This window comes from Nuphar pumila, chromosome 4 (assembly GCF_984573655.1).
Source record: "Nuphar pumila chromosome 4, dmNupPumi1.hap1.1, whole genome shotgun sequence".
Classification (NCBI taxonomy): domain Eukaryota; kingdom Viridiplantae; phylum Streptophyta; class Magnoliopsida; order Nymphaeales; family Nymphaeaceae; genus Nuphar; species Nuphar pumila.
In genome coordinates this window covers 92,125,677-92,147,649 of record NC_143252.1, presented here as the reverse complement: position 1 = coordinate 92,147,649, position 21,973 = coordinate 92,125,677, and the positions used below count along the sequence as shown (strand labels likewise).

At 39.7% G+C, this 21,973-nt stretch overlaps 1 protein-coding gene across 1 annotated transcript; it reads right to left on the bottom strand.

Moving 5' to 3' along the window:
- Nucleotides 1-3,841: 3,841 nt before the first annotated feature.
- LOC149840306 (casein kinase II subunit beta-3-like) lies at nucleotides 3,842-21,598 on the bottom strand. Its single transcript, XM_090005044.1, has 5 exons — nucleotides 21,349-21,598; nucleotides 20,473-20,694; nucleotides 16,513-16,619; nucleotides 16,266-16,431; nucleotides 3,842-4,578 (listed from the first exon to the last, which is right to left on the bottom strand). Exons 1-5 carry the CDS (start codon nucleotides 21,596-21,598, stop codon nucleotides 4,442-4,444), a joined length of 882 nt encoding a protein of 293 aa, XP_089861170.1. The 3' UTR covers nucleotides 3,842-4,441.
- Nucleotides 21,599-21,973: the final 375 nt, after the last annotated feature.

Below are 21,973 nucleotides of genomic sequence, written 5' to 3'. Positions count from 1 at the left end.
TAAACATTTTCAACTGGTCCATATCTTGCACATATGCCAACCAGTGAGTTTCCAACAAAGATATCATATTCTGGTCCAAATTTGAATCGGAAACCACGCTTCACTGAATGATCAGGGAGTTGTTCACTGTGCTGCTAATCACCCTAGTTGACATGTGAATGAATATTATGACGGGTATTTTACAGCAAGCTAGGGTACATTTCACTGTAGATGAAGTTTTTCATTAGATCAAGGAAAACAGGGATTTCTGTTGAACCAAACAATTGATTTATGAATGAAGGTATACAATGGAGATGGACATACAGGATCTGAGGATGCATTAGCATATTTACAACTACAGAAGATGGAACTTTAAACTCGAACTTCAAGGTTTTCAAAAATAATATGCAGACAATAATATAAATGTTGAATAATGGAAATGAAATGAAGTTAACAGACGAGATAGCAAGACAATGTAATGTAATAGATATTTTGGCAATGAGAGGACATATATGCTGCTGGGGTAAAGTATAAACATGCTTTTATATTACTGTAAAATGTGAACCCATACGGTAACAAGAGCCAACGTGATTGTGCTATTGGTATTGAATCAAAACATAAATACATATAAACGCAGGATATACTGATCTGATGTTATGCCGCAGATAACCAAGACTCCTGACAGCAGCAAGTGGGTCTGTTGCAAGTTGATTTATCGCTAACTTCTTTCTGACCATCTGCAACAAAAAATTTCCACGCACCTTGCAAGATGGGATCAAGTCCTACACCGTGAACTCGCTTGATCCCTGAGACTGAGACCTTGAAATTTGGTGTTTTCCTGGATTGCAGCAGAACCTAATGAAGAACCACTTGGGCTTGACCGGAAATCTTTACCAGTAGTTGCCACAGCCTGGCCATAAGATATTACAGCAGCCACAGAGGGAATCGAACCCAAATGTCAACCCAACCCACAAATTTTATACATTTAAGAATACAGACCCCAAAGAAAGAATCATATTTTGTACTACCTCATGCTGAAGAATCTTTAACAGCTCCTAAAACCCATCAGAAAATAAATTCCCTTTAAATGCATATGTGCTTTATCGGGATGAAGAAGACATATATTGATTTTGCAGAAAGAACAGGGAAAACAAAAAGATGCACGTTGCTAACTTGCAGGGGTAAAACGGGATACTTAAGTGATCTAGTTTGAGTTCATCGACTACAACAAACGCCATGCCACAGAAACCCTAGACATGACCTAGAATGATTGGTGGGATAAACTTGAAAACAGCTCACCTTCACGTCACCTTCTGATGACAATTTTATTAAGAGAAACCACACTCAAATACTAAGAGAAAGGAAAAAAAAATTGTCAATAATAATGAAAGAAGCAAAAGATGAAAGACACAAAGTCCAAACCAACGAATGTAATATCAATCCCTAAGTAGTCATTCATATATATCACAGAACTGGAAGAATGAGACTACCTTTTTTTTTTGTTTTACCGTACACCAAATTCTTGCCATTCTCATACCATCATATAAACAGAGGATCATAAAGATGGAGTTCGAACACCCAAGATGCTGAGGTCAAGACTGAAAACCTTAGTTACCCTCCTTATAGACATATGCAGCACAATACAAATGGTGAGAAGATCAGATCCAACCTCTCTTTTTGTTTTCAGAACACAAACCTCTTAACACCAAAAATCAATATAAGATGTGGAGAATGAGGCAAAACAGGAGATAATAATACAGATTGGAGATAAAGAAAAATCAGTGACAATCAAACGAAAACAGTGGATCCATTATTAAAAGAAAGATTGAAATGCAAAAAAAAAAACGATAAAGGAAAAGGTGATTCTATGAATGTTTTAACAAAGAATTTGATTATTAATCAGAACAGGACATCTTTAGCAAGGAAATTCACAAGTAAATCGGGGTGCATCTCAGCCACCGTGAGTGAAATCATTCCCAGTAACTTAAGTTCATTTTTCTTCCCTTTTTTTTTTACAGTAGTTTGATAAACTACTTTCAGCAGTAGATCAATTCACAGTGAATCGACCTCTGCATCTCGACTTCTTGCCAAGCAAATCGATGGATGGAATAGCTAAGCTCTACAATCCAGTATTGGCATGCTGGCTCGGTACCATCACTGATGGGATTCAAGAGAGATACGCAGATAATGAAATTGGAGTGAGACTTAACAATAACAACAAATCAAAGGGGATCTAAGATATTGAAAATCCATATGGTATGACAAATGATGAACACAGAAATAAGAAAAGGGGGCTTTCATAATCCTGACGCAATGTTAAATCTACCATACCCAGGATCGATGGAGCAGAGAAGAATATGCATGAATCACAAAATATCTCCAGTAATCACGACCAACAGAAAACAGTAAAAAAAAAGTAAAAAATAAAGTAAAAAAAAAAGAAAGAAGATCAATAGGAAAGCAAATCGCAATGCAGACTAAGAATTGAACATAAAAGAAATGCAAGCCTATTGTTAAAAGGAAAATGGAAATTAGATACAAAAAGAGAAATGGAAATAAGGAAGGAAAATCACATGTAGGAATTAGGGGGACTCCGTTAATATTTGCATATCTATAAACCGAACTTGCTATATGCAAGTCGATATCATAGAAGATGCATTAATGGGGCAAAACAAGGAAAATCTAAAGAAAATCTATATATAAAAGAAAGAGCAAAGAGAAGAAAGAGGGAATCTCACCGTGGTTTTGCATAAATCTCAAGGACGGAGCAGAGGGTCTTCTTCAACAGCTTCAGGAGCGATCAAAGGGAGGAGGTTGAGAGAGGAGGACTTCTGGTGGCATGGAGAGGAAGAGGGAGATGCCCGAGAGGAGCGCACATGGGGAGCAGATGCGGGGGTGGAAACGGATGGCTCAGGGCTTTCCCTTCGCGCCCTTTTAAAGAGGGAGAAGAATCAGAAAGGAAAGATGGTGGTTGAAGATTGAGGGTGGATGCGAGAGAAGATCGATCAAAGGGTCGATCGATCGAGAGAGAGAGAGAGAGATCGTGAAGGAGGAGAAGGCGAGCAGCTTTCGTAACAGAAAGGCGTTCGCAAAAAATTTTCAAAAATTCAAAAACAAGACTTTTTAAAAAAAAAATCTCAAAAGGAGTTTTTAAAACCATTTTTTTTTGTATTTTTCTTTTCCAAATTTTATATATATATATATATATATATATATTGTTTTTCTCATATTTTCTATTTTTTGTATTTTTGAAATAAAAACTCTAAAAACTAAAAGATTTTAAACTAATTTTGCAAAATACTTACAAAAAAAAGATTTTCTGAGAAATCAGGTTTAAACTTTTGAAATTTCCTCTGAAAATAAGTTTGGATCCGAGCTTTGAGGAAATATTCGAGTTTTACACTTCGAATCGAGAAATATAGGACAGTGAATCCAAATGGATACCGAATGGACTGTCTGAGCCATTCAAAAACTATTTTTGATAATTTTATAATTTTGGTTTAAAACTTGGATAACGAGGCTCAGATTTAGGATTTTGGCACTAGATCCGGATCCGAAATTGAGTCAGATATATAAAATAGATTTTATTCCAGTAAATCTGAGAAATGACTGAAATTTAAATTGAGAATGACTCAATTTACTCAAAAAATTGAGGTCAGGGGCATAAAGAAACTAACTAGGACATTAACCAAGAGAGAGCATGTTACGAAAAATATCCAAGAGAGAGAGAGAGAGTTAAATGCAAGGCATGTAGCATCTCTACCGCATGGTCCATGAACAACCCAGGGCTACACTTGTATCACCCATGAAGCAAGACTCCTCGAGTGTGCTGTAAGGAATACGAGTGTGCTGTAAGGAATACCTGCTTACTTCACATGAGCAAGTGTTTACACAACCATTGGGATTGGTCCTGGAAGATACTAAGCAAACATGATTACAAAAGCTTCAAACCAACTTAAATTAAAAAAGGAAAAAAAATTTGCAGCAAATTCATGACTGGTTAATACACCAATATCATATCCAGGAGTATCACAACGGGTACATATCAAATTATTCATGCTGCTTCAATCCTACAGCACCAACACTACCGCATGAGACCTCTGGCGAAATATCATGTGGTGTTATGTTTAGATGATCAGCTAAATCTCAATGTTGTAACTCTCTGAATGAATGCAGAACAAGGTTAGTAGTACCCCAGTTGGCCGTAGTTCAATGACAAAACAAATGGCCAAACCTTTTTTTTCTTTTTCTAAAAATCTTAAAATTTAGTGGTGCCTTCGTGAAGAAGGATGGACAAAATCTGTTATTACTTCCAAGCAAACACGTGCAGCTTCTGTTTCTACAACATAGTTCTGTTCAATCTTGTAGAGGCAGCCTCCCTTCACCTACATCAAATGGTTAACGAACCGATCCATGTGACGTCAAACCTGTCCTTTAGAAAGGGAAAAAAGGAAAAAAAACATCATCTGGAACCCTTGTGTAGCTTGAAGCCAAAAATCCTTGGCGTGTAAGTTTGAACAGGTGGTGCAGGCTTTGCAGAAGGATAAGTCATCAAATACAAATGTGGGAATGTGGTCCCAAAGTAAGCCCCATCCATGTCTGAATGGAAGTTAAGCAAAAATTTAATATCAAATGAAGAAGAGTTTGAAGGAAAATCCATCATGTAGTCATAGACGCTCTGACATGTAGCAAAAGAAGGGAAAATACAACTAGCAAAAATTAACAAGAAAAAATTCAGCAAGAGCTCCAGCAAGCAGCACTTTCAACCATGTTGAAGTGCAAGCCTGAAGGATAAAAAATGCAGAGTACTCAGCACTGCAGGATAAACTCACTTCTTAAAAGACAAGCCAGGATTAAAAAAAGAATATCTTTTTATTATTTTCACAGTGATCTTCTATCATTGTACTTGAGTGTCAATACATGCATTAACGTTTTCCAGCATATATATTGCTGCAAGATGTGCATTCAGCTTAAATGATAAATATAACAAGGTGAGTAGAGGTAATATAAGTGGAAGAACAAAATATACAAGCAACTAGTTTTTCAACAAAAAGAATATATATATATATATATGAGTAATACTACGGTGCTCTGGGAGCACCTACCCCCACCTACTAAAAATCATAGTTATAGATTGCATCTTCTCAATCAGACCTTATAGATGTACTTAATACAGTTTATTTGATAGGAATCATGTTTTGGATCATGTTTTTTGGTCATCAAAATATGTTTTTCTAAGTCATGAAATTTTGGTACATTGTGAGTCATTGATTTTTTGAAGATCTTAAAAAACCTACATGTATGCCATAATCACATGATGCAAAACTTGTTTTTCACTAAATAATGATCGTCAATACAGTTTATTTGATAGGAATCATGTTTTGGATCATGTTTTTTGGTCATCAAAATATGTTTTTCTAAGTCATGAAATTTTGGTACATTGTGAGTCATTGATTTTTTGAAGATCTTAAAAAACCTACATGTATGCCATAATCACATGATGCAAAACTTGTTTTTCACTAAATAATGATCGTCAATCATATCTATAGGGTCTGATCAACGAAAAAGTACTCAAATTTTGAAATTTTGAAGCTTCTATTAGGTGGGAGTAGGTGCTCTGGGAGCACCCTATCATTACTATATATATATATATATAGGGTAATACATCCTTACTAAATGAAATATGCAAAATAGATTTTTTGACTCTTCTGGTGTTTTTTTTTTCGTGGTTCTGACCCCATGAATGTGTTGGACATGGTCAATTTACTGGGAATCCACACCTGGATATTGAGTTTTCGATGAAAAAAATGATATTTGGAGCCTTGAAAATTTACAAAGATTTTGGACCGTTGAAAATTTACAAAGAATTTAAAAATCAAACGAAAAAAGCCTGAAAAAACCATTTAGCATGTTTCATTTAGCACAGATGTATTACCCTATATGTGTGTGTGTGACACTTAACTCTTCGCCAGAAAAGCCACACAAAATAATGTTCCTATCCAAAAACTTACAGGGTTTCCACAACCAACGTGTCACTAAGGGTATGTTTGGCTGCCCTTTTCAAAAATGAAAATGAATCACATGAGAATTGGAATCTCGTGATACTCCAAATCACATGATTTGGAATCTCATGATTCCAAATCTCATGTTTGTTAGTGAGAAGAAGGGAATTCCATTTGCATGTCAGCAGGAAGGAGGTGGAGCTCGCTGCTGGTGATTTCTGGCGAGCTCCACCCCACCTCAGTTCACATGCTAAACCAGGTGGGAGGGAGGGAGGGAGGGGAGTGGAGGCCGTGGCCAGCAAGCTCCAACCTGATGCATCAACAGAAAAAAAAAAAAAAAACTAAGGGGCCCTTGCTGGGAGGGCTGCCCTTTGCATTGCAGCAGGGAGGAGATGGAGCTTGTTGGTGATGATGTCAGGCGAGCTCCACCTCGCCAACAATGTAGAAAAAAAAAGGGGCTGCCTCTTTGCATCCAACAGGGAGGAGTGGAGCTCGCGGACAGTGACTTCCGGTGAGCTCCGCCCCACCTCAGTTCTCCCAAAAAATCATGTGGGATGGACTAGACACCATCAAAACAGGTGGAGCTCAACGAACAGCATTAGCGGCGAGGTCCACCTTGCCTCAACCCCTGTGCCAGCCAGCAGGAGAGGCAGAGCAGCAGGGTCACAGCTGTTCCACCCGCCCAAAAGAACCAAAAAAAAATACCTGAGTGGTGCGTGTTCCCGGCGACTGTTGACTGTGCTTCGACGGTCTTCTCCGACAAGTTGGCTGGATGAGAACCCCAACCCTCAACCAGACCAGAAGAGACGAATGATGTTACATTGGGGCATTTTTAAGCCCCCAACGTTCATTTGTTGGTAGAGCCCGTGTGATTTCGAATCAAGTGATTTGAAATCACAAGCCAAACCGTGAGATTCGAAATCTCATGGGTTGACTTGATTTCGAATCACATGTGATTCGAAATCACATGAACCCCAAATCTCATGTTTGGTTGAGCATGAGATTTGGGGCCAGGTGAGAATCACTCTCTCATTCAAGTGAGAGAGTGATTCTCATGTAATCGATCCAAGCATATGCCCTAAAAGCATCCGATATGATAATCTAGAACAATCATAGCTTGAAAACACAGTGACTCATGACTTTCAGGTTTGACCTATAACCAGGATTCATTTAGGTCAATATGAGCAACTACAATCAACATAGACCATGTGATACTAAGTTTATCCAATTCCAAAAGGTTAGCACGGCCATTTTTTTCAATACTTGAAACTCATAGCAGAAAAAAACTATAATTGGAACACGACTCATTTTTTCTATGGTTAACAAAAGTATTACCTGGAGTGTTTCCTTATGTAGTTCTTTCCCTCTCCCACTAGTCTTGCACTTACCCTTTAAGTAATTAAAATTTTATGAATTTATCCATCTCTTTTTCTTTTTGCCACTTATTTTTTCCCATTCATATGGGCTTTGCTAAAAGTTTCTGGTTTCTCCTTTTTTTTCCTGAGTTTCTTGCATATCTCTTTCTTCCTGTGGGGTTGCATCAAAGTCTTCTGTTCTTCCCCTGGCTAGAATATCCTATGCCTATGTCCCTTCAGCAACCTAAGATACCAGTACAATCCAATAGTCCAAATTCACAAATTCACCACGGTATTCCTCTGGTTCCCCTCAAATGCCACCACTTTCTGTCAGTGATGCTACACAAATAAGCAGACAGTGTTCATTCCCACTTTGCAATCCAATCCACTAGAGGCACAAGGGACAATTGCATCAGAATCAAAGGACCAGGTTGCACATCCGAGCTGAACCATCCAACCTGGCCCTCAGTTGGGGAGCTGGGCAATGACATGGCCACTCAATTTCCTCAACAGGTGGTCAATGTGGTGCACCTGAAACTCATGAAAATTTGACAACAGATAAAAGTGTTGATTCTTCGGTGGCACAAGCAGCACAGATATAGTCAACTTGCTAGGTTACATCCATGCCCTCCCATCCCTCTTTCAGGGTACTTGTCACAGGCGTATTTCTTCAACAGGCCAGTGCAGCGCGACGGTCCTTTCCTTACCGCCGCAAGCCTATCTGGTCACTCGCTTGCCGCTGCGAAAGCTTTGAGTATAGAGTGAAAGAGAAAAGAGGGAGAGAAATTGTAATCACTTGAAGGTAATCACAACGAGAGTGAATAAAGAAAGCTCAACGCATTTGCATTCATTCACTGTTTTGCCCAAGGGCATCTTACAATTCAGATCTACGAGCTGACCCTTCAGAGTATTGATCAACCTGAACCGAGGTACAAGGGTGGCCCGAAGAAAGTTACAAGTGACTCAACACTTACATTATGACTCAACCAAAGCAAAACAAACTCTAGAAACAACTGTAAAAAGTAGGTCACAAGGGAACATGCTCTCCCTTTCAAATAATGTGCCGCCCTCGGCACCATCTGCTTCATGGTAAGCCTTGACTTCATCTGGGTAGTGGTTTTTCATCTGGAATGCTAGTTCCCACGTCGGTTCTGCTGCCTCCTCCCACTGCACAAAATACTTCTTTGCTTTGCCCAAGTAGTTGATCTTGTGACGAAATATCTTGTTAAGATGCTTCTCAGCCCGTTGTGTTGTCGAGGCCCTCTGCAGGATAAGAGCGCGTTGTGGCATGCTGCATTCTGGATCCTTCTCGTCCGCATAGAACGGTTTTAGGTTGCACACATGAAATACCGAGTGCACCTTAAAGTCTGGGGGCAGGTCTAACTTGTACGCCAACCTACCTACTCTCTTGGTGATGGTGAACGGTCCATCATACTTCCTGATCAGTCCGCAGTGTCGTCCACGGAAGATGACTATGCGATCAGGATAAAGTTTCACAAACACTTGGTCCCCAACACGAAACTCAACAGGTCGACGACGTTTGTCTGCCTACTTCTTCATTCTCTTAGCCACCTTGTGCAGAAACGCCTTCGCCAGCTCGGTTTGCTCGTGTTAGTCTCGAACAAACTGATAGGCAAAGGATGACCTTCCCTTCTCTTGTGTGGCTAAAGTATGTGGAGTCAGCGGTTGCTGCCCCGTAACTATCTCGAACAGACTGTAGCCAGAAGACTCACTCTTCTGAAGATTATAGCAGAATTGAGCCACGTATAGGAGCTTCACCCAGTCTTTCTAATTGGCACTAATAAAGTGCCTAAGATACTGCTCCAACAGTCTGTTGATATGCTTTGTCTGCCCATCTGTCTGTGGGTGAAAACTTGTTGAAAATAATAGATTAGAGCCGAGTAGCCGAAACACTTCACACCAGAATTTTTTCGTAAAGCGAGCATCGCGATCGCTCACAATGCTTCTTGGTTCACCCCAGTGCTTCACAACATGCTTCACGAACAGCTCTGCAGTCTTCTCGGCAGGGCAATCCTTCAAAATTGAGATGAATGTGACATATTTAGAGAAACGATCTACGACTACCAGGATAGAGCTAAAACCATCTACCTTCGGTAGACTAACAATGAATTCCATAAAAATGCTTTTCCAAGAATGTTCTGGAATAGGTAGAGGCTCAAGGAGGCCGACAGTCTTCTGATTGGTCCCTTTGTCTTGCTGGCAAACGAGGCATGTTCGCACATACCCCTCCACATTGTCCCTCATCGGCGGCCAATAGTAGCCATGCTCAATAAGTGCTAAGGTCCGCTCCTGACCTGGATGACCGGCCCATAGTGTATCGTGGCACTCCTTAAGCAGTTCACGGCAGAGGCTTCCCCACCACGGCACAAAGATGCGTCCCCCTTTTATCACGAGGAGGTCGTCCCGTAACCAAAATCGCAGTCTTTCCCGCTTACGCAAGAGAGACAAGTGTTGCGTCGTTGTGTCTTGTTGCATACCTTTGCGGATGCGGTCCAATAGCATACCCTCCAAGTGAACTTCAGAAGGATCCGCACGCGCAGCTGCCAGTTCCGCCTTGCGACTCAAGGCGTCAGCAACAACATTGGTCTTTTCCACCTTATACTCTAATGCGAAGTCGAACTCCGCCAAGAACATTTGCCATCGAGCTTGCTTGGGCGTCAGCTTCTTCTGCGTCAGAAAATAGCTCGTGGTGACATTGTCCGTCTTGACGACGAACTGGGCACCCAGAAGGTAGTGTCGCTAGGTCCCGAGGCAGTGCACGATGGTCGTCATCTCACGTTCGTGCACAGTGTAGCGCTTTTCAGCATCCTTTAACTTTCGACTCTCATAAGCAATCGGATGTCCTTCCTGCATGATAACTTCGTTAATAGCAAAGTCTAAAGCTTCTTTATGGACTTCAAAGGGTCTTGTGTGGTCCGGCAATCGCAGCACAGTTTCTCTCACCAAGGCTTTCTTCAAGCCATCAAAGGCATTTTGGCAAGCTCCTGTCCAGAGTCATACTCGATTCTTCTTCAGTAAATCCATGAGGGGCGCAGCAATAAAGGAATAGCCTTCGATGAACCAATGATAGTAATTTAACAAGCCAAGGAATGACCGCAACTCTGGTACTTTGGTTGGCAGACATCATTCTTGGATGGCTCTTATCTTCTGTCTGTCCATTCGCAGCAAACCATGCCCCACAACGTGGCCAAGGAAGTTGATCTTCTCCTATCCAAAGAGACACTTCTCTCGCTTGACATAGAGGTAATTCTCCTTCAGTACCTGAAACACTGTTCGCAAGTGCCCAACATGATCTTCCATGTTGATGTAGTAGATCACGATGTCATCAAGATAGACTACCACGAACTTGTCGAAGTAAGGGTAGAAAATCTTATTCATCAATGTCGTGAATATGGCTGGAGCATTAGTCAACCTGAATAGCATCACCAGAAATTCATAGGCACCATAACGAGTGACACAAGTTGTCTTTGGCTCATTACCATCTACAATCCTCACCTGCCAGTAACCCGATCGCAAATCCAACTTCAAAAAGATTCGAGCACTACCTAACTGATCGAACAAGTTCGCTGTCAATGACAATGGATACTTGTTCTTCATCGTGACTTTGTTCAATGCACGGTAATCCACACGTAGTCGTTTGGAGCTGACATGTTTCACCTGAAAGAGCACAGGGGCATCAAAGGGTGCTTTTGAGAGACGAACGATGTCTGCTTCTAACATCTCGTCGAGTTGCTTGCGTAGTTCTTTCAATTCAGCTGGTCACATGCGATAAGGGACCATAGCAAGAAGGCTTTGCTCCTGGGGTCAACTCAATCATGTGGCCGACCTCGCATCTTGGTAGCAGACGCTTCAGCAGTTCTGGGGGCATAACTTCTTGAAACTCCGCCAACAGTGGGGCAAGGGTTGGCGGCACTGTTGCTTCAACCTTCCCTTCTTCAGTGCGCACAACAACTAAGAATAATATGCTCTCCCCACTTGACACCCTTCTTCAGTTGCATCACAGATAGTATTGAATTTTTGTCTCCAAGAGTGAGGCACTACATCGTGTGCAATGAGTCCGATCTCATAATTGTCAATGAGTTCACCTTCGACATCATTACATTATGGCTGCGAAGAAACTCCATACCCAAAATCATCCGAAAATCATCTAGGCACACCACTGAGAAGTTAGCTTGCCGACCCAACTCACAATTTGGATAGCGAGATCCCTTGCTTCACCAAGGATGGGCTTAGCCACAGAGTTCACCGTTTTGATGGTTCTCTGCTTTGGCCTGGGCTTTAAGCCCAACCTCTCTGCCTCTTCCCGCAAGACAAAGTTATGTATGGCCCCAGAGTCTACCATTGTCATAGTAGACTTTTCATTCGTAATGACTTTTAAGTACATGAGTTCCGGTATGTTTTCCACTGCACAGCTTCTGATTGCATTTATAGTTTGCATGGCCCCCATCCTTGGTTGCACGACTTCGGTATCACTTCTCCAGCTCGAGAATGGGCTCTGGTACCACTTGTCACGGGCCTATTTTTTCAACAGGCCAGTGTGGCGAGACGGTCCTTTCCTTACCGCCGCAAGCCTATCTGGTCACTCGCTTGCCGCTGGGAAAGCTTTGAGTATAGAGTGCAAGAGAGCGAAAGAGGAGAGAGAGAGAGAAATTGTAATCACTTGAAGGTAATCACAACGAGGGTGAACAAAGAAAGCTCAACGCATTTGCATTCATTCACTGTTTTGCCCGAGGGCATCTTACAGTTCAGATCTACGGGCTAACCCTTCAGGGTATTAATCAACCTGAACCGAGGTACAAGGGTGGCCTGAAGAAAGTTACAAGTGACTCAACACTTACATCATGACTCAACCAAAGCAAAACAAACTCTAGATACAATTGTACAAAGTATGTCACAAGGGAACAATATCAATCCTTTAACTAATTATCATATTATCTAATCACTAGTCATCATTAATTAAGTTGAGGACAAGCAACCATGGTATGCGCTTGTTTTTAAACTCTAGAACGTTTTGAGTATGATTTTGCAAATAATACAATTCCAAAATCAAATATCAAGAAAGGGAACTTAAGTCTAAACTCATGAGTCATGATCTAATCAAGTAAACAAGAATACATGCATTATCTATCAATTTCAACACATGGGTAGGTTTTTATAAGGTTTGAAAAAATAAATGGTCCAAAATCTTCATAAATTTTTTAGGATCCAAATATTCATTTTTCATAAAAAAACATGATTCAGGTGTGAATTCCTAGCCAAGAAAGGTACAAGCCATCCAAACCACCTTAAGAATGATTCTAAAAGTGTCTTTTGGTAAATCCGACAACACACATGTGGTCTCCATGTTCAAAAACCTAGGAATCAACTCTTGCTACAAAATTTTTTGATGCATAAATAGGATTTTATAATGTGCTAAAAACTATGTCACAAGGACTCTTCAACTAGGTGTCGCACCAGCGTCGCACCCGCACCCGATGCAGTCAACCTGACCCTGGGTCCAGTCAACGCACCCAGGGTCATTTATGTCCAACTTTTGGACTTTATATATATATATATATATATATATAATTTTTTTATATTTTTGCCGCACCCCCACACCCAAGTTTTTTTAAAGTGCCACACCCCCGCACCCGCACCCATGTGACATAGGCTAAAAATCAACAGTTTGAAAATTTTGAAAACTTTCAGATTAAAACAAACATGCCCTTAATTTTTTTTTGTGAAAAATAAAAAAATGGTGTGGAGTCAATCAACTTGCAACTTCACTTTCATTGCATGATATTATATAACTATCTGCTTCGCTTTACTATTATGTTTCTTTTTCTAAGGCATGTTTGCTTTGGTCACAAGTGGGATGAGCCATAATGCTTGAGAAAGTTGGTCAGGGAATCAGTCTCGTGACCCACTTTTTTAAGTTTCAAGGGACAAACATTGTCAAGTGAGAATCACAATCACAACTTGCATCTTCTCATGTTTACAAACACTTGCGAAAATGTTGTGGTTGTGATCTGCAATCACAAGATCTTGATAAAACCCAACTTTTACATGGCATTGCATATGTGCCCTTTTAGAATGGCACTAAATTTTAGGCCATTCAAAATCACATGATATATTGTCAAACTTTTGTCATTTCTACTTTCTTTCAAACCAGCATTGAATTAGCAACTTGCATGGTGTTAATTTTTTTAAAGTTTGTAGGTGATAGGACCAAACCACATTAAAGATAACTTTTTTTTTAATCTATTGGAAAGGCATATGGGAACATAAAATCACCCAGAACTAGTAGAAATCCAATCCAAACAAACAGAATTCACTATGCTTTAATTCATGTGTGCATACATAAATGTGTGCTCACATGCGTGCACACACACACACACACACACACACACACACAGAGAGAACACCCCTAATGAATGGTGAAAACAAAAGAAGGAAGGTGATCACTAACTATTTTTAATAAGAAATAAAACACGTGTTTTTCATGAAAAGTTTTTAATTTATAGCAAAGTAGAAGAAAATATAAGTGTATTGCAAAGATAGGAATAAAAAATCCAAGTTTTAAGTAACAAGATAATTCGACGCTTCTTTAGAAAGAGATCCAAAAAAATGCACGATTAACCATCCAAAACCGTTGGCTGGTGGAGGGACTGCATGAAGGTGAATAGACATTCAAAAATTTTGGAAAGGTTTCTTCTCCTAGGACATCTGAAAATCGTGCCAAAAAATTTAATTCACCTTTTCTCTATGCTTGAAACTCTAAGCACTTCAGAAACTATCAACCAATTTTGAAACTCATGTTTCTTGGCAACTACGTCACATAGGTGCGGATGCGGCACTTTAAAAAAAACTTGGGTGCAAGGGTGCGGGGAAGGTATATATATAATTTTGAACAGCTTAAATTAACACTAATGAAATAAAAACAATTATTTAATAGCTTTAAGTTAACACTAATAAAATAAAAACAATTATCATCAATTCATCATGCATTAATTCATACAATAAATCAAATTAACAATCTACAATTGCTATTCCTCATCAATAACAAATAATACCACACTGGTGGGTGTATATATATATATATAGGGGTGGCAAAATCTGACACGACCCGCCAACCCGCTTCTTAGCCGGGTTCGGGTTTGGCTTAAATGGGTTCGTGTCGTAAACGGGTCGACCCGCTTAAGACGTTTATTAAACGGATCGGGTTCGTGTTAGGGTATGCCAACCCGGCTGACCCGTTTAATAAACGGGTTAGGTGGGCGGGTCAACCCGTTTACCCGAACCCGACCCGCCAACCCGTTTAGGTATTGCATTTCTGTAAAACAATCCATTAAAAATTGGGACAACTTTGCATCTAGACGGTTCGATTTCCAAATCTGATGGTCTGTACCTACTATTACCTTTGTCTTGCTCAAGCAGTGAGTAGCAGTATCAGTAGCGTCGATTGCAATAAAAAAGGAGTTGTCAGCCTGACAGTGCACGTTTCCCTGTGGTGGGATGTTGCAGGTTTAAAAGCCCAGTGGTACGATTGAATAATAATTGCGGGTCTAAAAAGGAGACAGAAGCACTCTGATTGGCATGCCAAATCAACCTTCATTCTTAAAAGAAGGGGGATCGATGGTCTGGATCACATCTAGATCGTTGGTTTGCTATCTGGACGGCGTCAATCTCATTCCACATTACTGACGTAGTGTTATTCTTCGATTAGCGGCTGATACTGATTATCTATCTGGATTCTTGGACAACCAATGGTCACGATTGCACTATGCCCCCCACAATATTTGACCTGGTGTTGGTAATTTGATTTGGTATAAAATAATGTGCATTTTTTTTCTTCAGTACGTTCCATTTAGGCATCAATAGTGAATCCGAACCCGATCCGCCAACCCGCCCGCCAACCCGTTTACCCGACCCGTTTATTAAACGGGTTAACCGTGTCGTGTCGGGTTACCCGTTTAATAAATGGGTCGGGTTTGTGTTTGCCACAGCTGACCCGTTTAATAAACGGGTCGGGTTCGTGTTGAGGTATGCTGACCCGCCAACCCACCAACCCGACCCGATTGCCACCCCTATATATATATATATATATATATATATATATATATATATATATATATATAACTGGACTTGGTTAAGTGTTAACTGAATCTACTTTTGCATAGAAATGAACCTCAATGTGGTTGACGTCACCTGACAGAAAGGAAATTGTGTCGTTGGAGTCCGTGTTACATAGCTTGGCAATGGGTAAAACCTCGTCAGGAGTCAGGAGACTCAGGACAAAGTCTACAACATCAATCAAGTACCAGAGAATGCCATAGAAGAAAAAATGTGTTAAATCACTGAAATTGTGCAATCAAAGACAAACTAAGGCAAAATCACTGCTATATGAGGAACTTCAAGTATTTCTTAAACAATTACTTTCTTCAAGCCTAATCAAGCATAACCCACTTTGACAACAAATGTCCAAGCAGGGGACAATATTGACAAAGAAATTGGAAATGTCTAAGATATGATGCCCTCTTTCTATCGAATTTGACAGCTGAATAGCTAGGATCTGAGACCATGAATATTGGAAAAGACAAGAAGTCAAATAATCATCTCAAAATAGCTCAATCTTCTGGGTGAATGTCGCAAGGTCAGCAGGGTTGCAACAAGAATACAAATATACATATATGACAATTCTGAAAAAGAAAAACATAAATACTTTGAAAGCATATGTAGGCAATTGAAATGAGAAAATCCCGCAAATCTGTTCCTAAGGAACTATGACTTTGACATATGCAACTAGATCTTGAAGCAATCAGCTTTTCCGCATGAAATTAGACAAGCTTTTTCTTTTTCATTTTTCGGAACACACAAAATATCAAGGAGGAAATTGTTTCAATAAAAAAAAAAACTAACAGAAGGATACCGCTCTGGTGTTTGGACCGTGGAAGGTACATGTCTTCACACTTTGGACAGTAAATCTTCACGCAGCCATTACGAGGAATGTCTGATGGACCAACAGGAAGACAAGGCTGTCCTCCACAATAAACTCGAGGGCATCTCCCAAAATCAGTTCTCTTGTACTTCTCATGCTGAGGCAGTAACCTGAAAAACATTAGTACAGGGATCACCTTGTCAACTAAAGCATGCTTACCAAAGAGAAGAAATCTCACCATCGCACTGAACCCCTTGCTTGTCAGAATATAACGTGCATGGATAAGACCATACAGTAACTCTGCTGCAGATTCAACCTCAAGGTGTTCTTCATCATCTAGCTCACCTGAGGTGGTTATGATAAAACAAAAGAATGAACATGTGGTAATAGACCTTGAACTTGTCCAACACTAGCCAATGAAATAACAACATGCAGTTAAGAATGATAGAAGCTATATGTAGAGGTGGGCAAAAACCTTGAGCATGATTAAAAGCTCAGGCTCAGCACAAGCTTGTTCATTTAATAGATGAGTCAAGCTTAAGCTCAAACAAGAGGCTTGTTTAGTTAAACAAACTAATCTTAAGCATTGAGTTTAAACTCATTTAATATTACAGGTAAAAAGATAGGATGTCTTCATGTTGAATATATGTTAGTCGTTTTATCCCTAAAAATACCTACAGTGCAATGATCAACAAATTCTCACAAGAGAAAGGTGATGGGCTCAAATAACGCCTCATCAACGCTGCTCTATAAGGTCCTTTTAATTTTTTTAATTAAACAGCTCTGCTCAAGCGTAGAAGAGTGAAGCTCAAGCTCGATTAAGATCAGTCAAGCTAACCCTAGGCTTGAGTTCTGCTTGGCTATTGTGCCGACCTAGCAATGTGCTTCTCAAAGATGGAAAGGCCCCTTGAATTGAGAATTTCAAGAATCATATTACAGATATATAAACAGCTATAAACAGAAAAGACTTGACACATTGAAGGTCCAGTAAAGTCAAAGCATATCGGACAATTCTGCTCATTCAGCTACATAGCATTACAAAACACACAAAAGGAAAAGATAAAGAAAAAGAAAAAGGAATAGAAGCAATCAGCAACCAATTACAGACTTTGCAGAGATGATATGATAGGATTTCCAATCAAGCAAACTCACACACCCAAATAAATAAACAAATACAGGTGTCTTTTTATGCTGACATGATCTACCATCACAAGTACAACAGCCTCATTTACATAAGCCAAGTGTGTGGGATAAGACCTTATCTCAATATATACAATGGCATGTTATAGGATTTAAGAGAAAAAAGGTTTAAGACCATAAGCATTTCATACAGTTGAGAAACACTTAGAGGTGAGGCAAGGGATAACCACCATACATAAATTAACAATATAATGTAAGGAATTTCTACAAATGATACTTTATTCCCCTGTTTGGATGTTTTTATAAATAGCTCCTCGCTATTAATATTTATTTTAAACAAGTTTTTGTGTTTGGCAGTTTTATCATTTTTTAACAGGTTCTCATAAATACAAGTAGAAAGCACCACCTTTTTTAAAAAATAAGGGGGACCTACTTTTTCTTTCTACCGCAATTTATCTTCTACAATTTGATCACCACTACCGCTATCATCACCATCACCACCCATAGTTCACAACTACCCATCACCATCACCACCCATTGTTCACCACCACCACCTCTCAGTCTTCCATACCAAAACCTTCATCACCCCATCAATACCAAAACCATCACCACTACGTACCCAATCTTCATCTTTTCTATGCCTCTTTTTCATCCTCTCCCATTGACCACTTATCTCCCTTTCTTTTCCATTCTGGCTTAAATAGTTTGTGATCCAAACATTCAATTAATTATAAATAAAGGAAAGATTCTTTTTTATATTATGTCCTATAAATTCTAAGCAATTCAGCAAGTGTAGAATGAACATCTTTCAAGTAACATATGAAAAACTCAAACTGATAGATAAGTATAACCGGTAAATAGAAATACTGCAGAACCAGTATTAACCAAAAGTAGATGAAAATGATATGCATTAAACTAGAAATACTAAGTAGTTTGCACACAAAAGAGTATCCAGTATAATACTACTATCAAATCCACATGAAACAGGTTAACAGGAAAGGTCTAAACATGCATAAGAAACCGAAATGAAGAGTGGAGGAAAAGACAAAAACTAAACTAGACTCTAGAATGGCATAGTACATCATGTCATATTTTCATCATTAAAACATTCACATGAAACATTGATTTATCCTTCATTTTCAGTTTCCAGTATCACTCAAATTTTTATCCACTCTCTTCATCAGTATTATTTTCCTCTTTGGAGGGGAAGATATATTATTTTTTATGAGAAAATACTGTTTTTCTGCCCTTGTTATCAAGATTATTCTTCAGGTGTACCAAACTATAAGATCTCACAGTTCTCTTTATCCTGGCAACATGGTATTTTAATGTATAAACCAAACCACCAGTATCATGAAAAGAATATTTGCATTTTTCTCTGTTTGTCTCATCATTCAAAGTCGGTATTGCACAGAGTTACCGGAAACACCTAGGTAACTGGGGAAGCGCACTTCCCCGAAGCGCTCTTTTTTTATGGGAAGCGTGTTTCCTTTTTATGGGAAGCGTGCTTCCCTCTCGCTTCCCCCATTTTTTCATTTTTTTTGTATTTTTATTTTTATTTTGGTTTTTTTCTTTTCTTTTGTCGCTTCTCCCTCGCTTCCTAGGTCGGTTCCGGTTCGCTTCCTGATTCGCTCCTAAGTCATCCCACGCTTCCCGCTTCCTAAAATTTTGAAAGTGCCTCGCTTCCCGCTCCCGCTTTCTCAACAGGCAACCATGGTATTGCATCACAAAATCATCATGTTGAAATATTGGATCCTTTCTCAAAGACAACTTGGGAAAAAGGGAAATAGCAAAAGCGTATGGAAACTCCTAAAAAACACAAGCCTACAACATTCAGTTTAACATAAAGCTCGTAACTATGGTTTCAGAAGAACCTGTTCCAATCAACAGTATCTGAAATAGATACATATTGAACGATAAAAAAGATGGAAGGATATGATTCCATGCTGGAGAAGAACCTAAATCAACAGTACCAAATTAATGCATCAGCACCATGGGCTATTTCTGAGTTAGCTGACAGTATAAAGCAGTTGTGTGAACCAGCAGTGCACCTTGTACCGTTCCCCACTGTTTGAAGCAAAGGTCCCACCCCTTGGAGCTCAACTGCTCAAGCATTTGCTAGGTCACTTTGGTATGCCACTTTCATCACTGGCGGTGAAGAGGAAATTTCCAAACATATCAAGTGCATTCACATTGTATCATAAAGAGGGAATTATCAAGCACCTCAGTGCAATATACATTTGTGGCAGGTTTACTTAATAGCAGATGGTCTTATCCTTCTCCCCGTTTAGATCACCCAATTCTCCACATTCTCAGTTTACCACAATGAGAACTACAGTCTGATTGTTACACCTTTTATAGTTCCTAATGTAGTAACATAACATTTTCTGACTGTCGAAAAAAACATGTGATCAATAGGGTACTTGTTAAAAAAAAGATGAAGAGATGGTGACTCATTTCTTTGTGTTTGATTTTCAGGTTAAAGAATAACAAGTGGATATTGATGAACACTGGTTGACATCTAGTCAGAACTGCTGAGTTACGTAGTTAATCAAGTTTATTTAAATAGCCCAATAAGATATAGCATGTTTCTCTTTTATAGGCCACCATTATTCATCAACTTCACACAGATACTTTATCTCCTGCACATTAAAAGAAAATTATTCTTGTTCTTAAAAAAGAAGCAGCAAAAAGAATCATATTGATCAACATAAAAACAACATTTGATCAATCACTAGTTCCCTTAAGGGGCTGTCCCGGGACGAACCCAAGTATCAGAGCAATGTAGAGATTAATCATGATCTTTCGGGAATATAATGCAAGACCCAGCTAATCCCACTAGTCCACGTAACCAGGTGGATAAAAACACATCATAATATGATCATAAGGATTGCAGTTACAAGGTTTCTCGGTATATTTAGTGTCTCAACCAGTGATTCATATTTCTATTGAACTCCAAAGAGATGTTATGCTACAATAATTAACTGGTCAAACAAGAAATGCATTGACAAGAGAAGAATGTGAGACGGGAAAGGAAGGATTTTGATGAAGAACATACCACTCATAGAATTGTCATTATCCAAAATCATGTCAAGTGCATAATCGTAGTAGGGGACCTGTCCAGGAAGACCACACAAGTTGAATTCATCATGTATGTAATCCTCATCAACTTCGCAGAGGAACCCATTGCCTCTTAGTCCACAAAACCAAGTAATCCACGAAGAATCATCAGCCTCTGAGTTACTAAGATCTGTCTCCTCACTTCCAGTATCTGAGGGCTCTTTAGTGAAGGATGGAAAGAAGAGAAGAAAAACAAAAAGGGAAAAGATAAAAAAGGAGGGGGGAAAACTGCATAAGAGCCTTCTCGTAAAGTACAAAAAGTGCACAAAATGAAAAACTGGAAACTGAAGACAGATGAGAGTGAGAACTAGGACCAAGGTAAGGTCTTTGTAAAGCAACAGGCCATGGTCACTCAAAAAAAAAAAAAAAACAGGCCATGGCAAAGATCGATAGAAACCAACATTTTCAATACCAAAAGGGCACGAATTACAATTCCAAGTAGGTAGACGTCTCCAAGAAAACCAAAAGATTCATGAAAAGAACGGCTATCACAAAAGTTGAGATAAATAGCAGGCTTAAAATAGAGGAAAAAATAGAGGGCCAATCTTCGGCTACAAGTCTGGCATGCGTATTTCAGGAAACACAATCAATATCATCATCATCGAATAAATTGCGCATCAAGAAAAGGCAAAGGCCAGAAAGGAGTGTCGGATTTTACATCTCCTAAACCCTCAATCCGATGGTAAGTACCCAAAAAGTTATACGGAAGGGATTTCCAGACTAGGGCATCATCAAGACCCATCAACTTGAAAGCATCAGCAATTGTCTGTTTCAGAGGAAGCCCCCTACCCATAAGAGAGAGAGAAAGAGTTACCGATGGTTGGACGGGAGTTGGGTTTGGTGTCTTTAGGTCTGGGGAGGGAGGAAGAGGCGTGGTCCGATAGCTTCTTGGGTGCAAGCGACTCGGCGGACGCATTGGCGGATGAGACTTTGGCGGCTGGCCTTGGGTTCAAATCCTCGCCTCCACCTCCACCTCCACCTCCACCTCCACCCAAGAAGACGTTGAAATTGTTGGAATTGAACCTGGCCCCACCCCGCAACGAAGAAGAACCATTCTTCAACATTATTGCTACTGCTGTTATCAGCAGCAGCAGCACCGATAGCACCACTCTCCCGTGTTATTAATTGGCAAAATTATTACAAACGTCTTTTTTTTTTTCAACCCTCTGGATACAGTGCGTGTTCGGGGTTCGAATGAGTGCAAGAGGCATCACCCAGCGTCCTGGTTGCAAAGACTTAAGTACATTTTCCTGTCATTTTTGTCAAGAAACGATGATTCAAAAAAATGACAAAAATATCTTTCATCTATAATTGTGAAATGATGTTCGAGAGTGAAATGCTGGTTCGAGAACGATGTTAACTCTTCAAAGACCAACATTTTGTTTTCGTCCTAAGTAGTAAACTTTTGCAACTTCTGCTGGAACAGGAGCTTTCTTTGC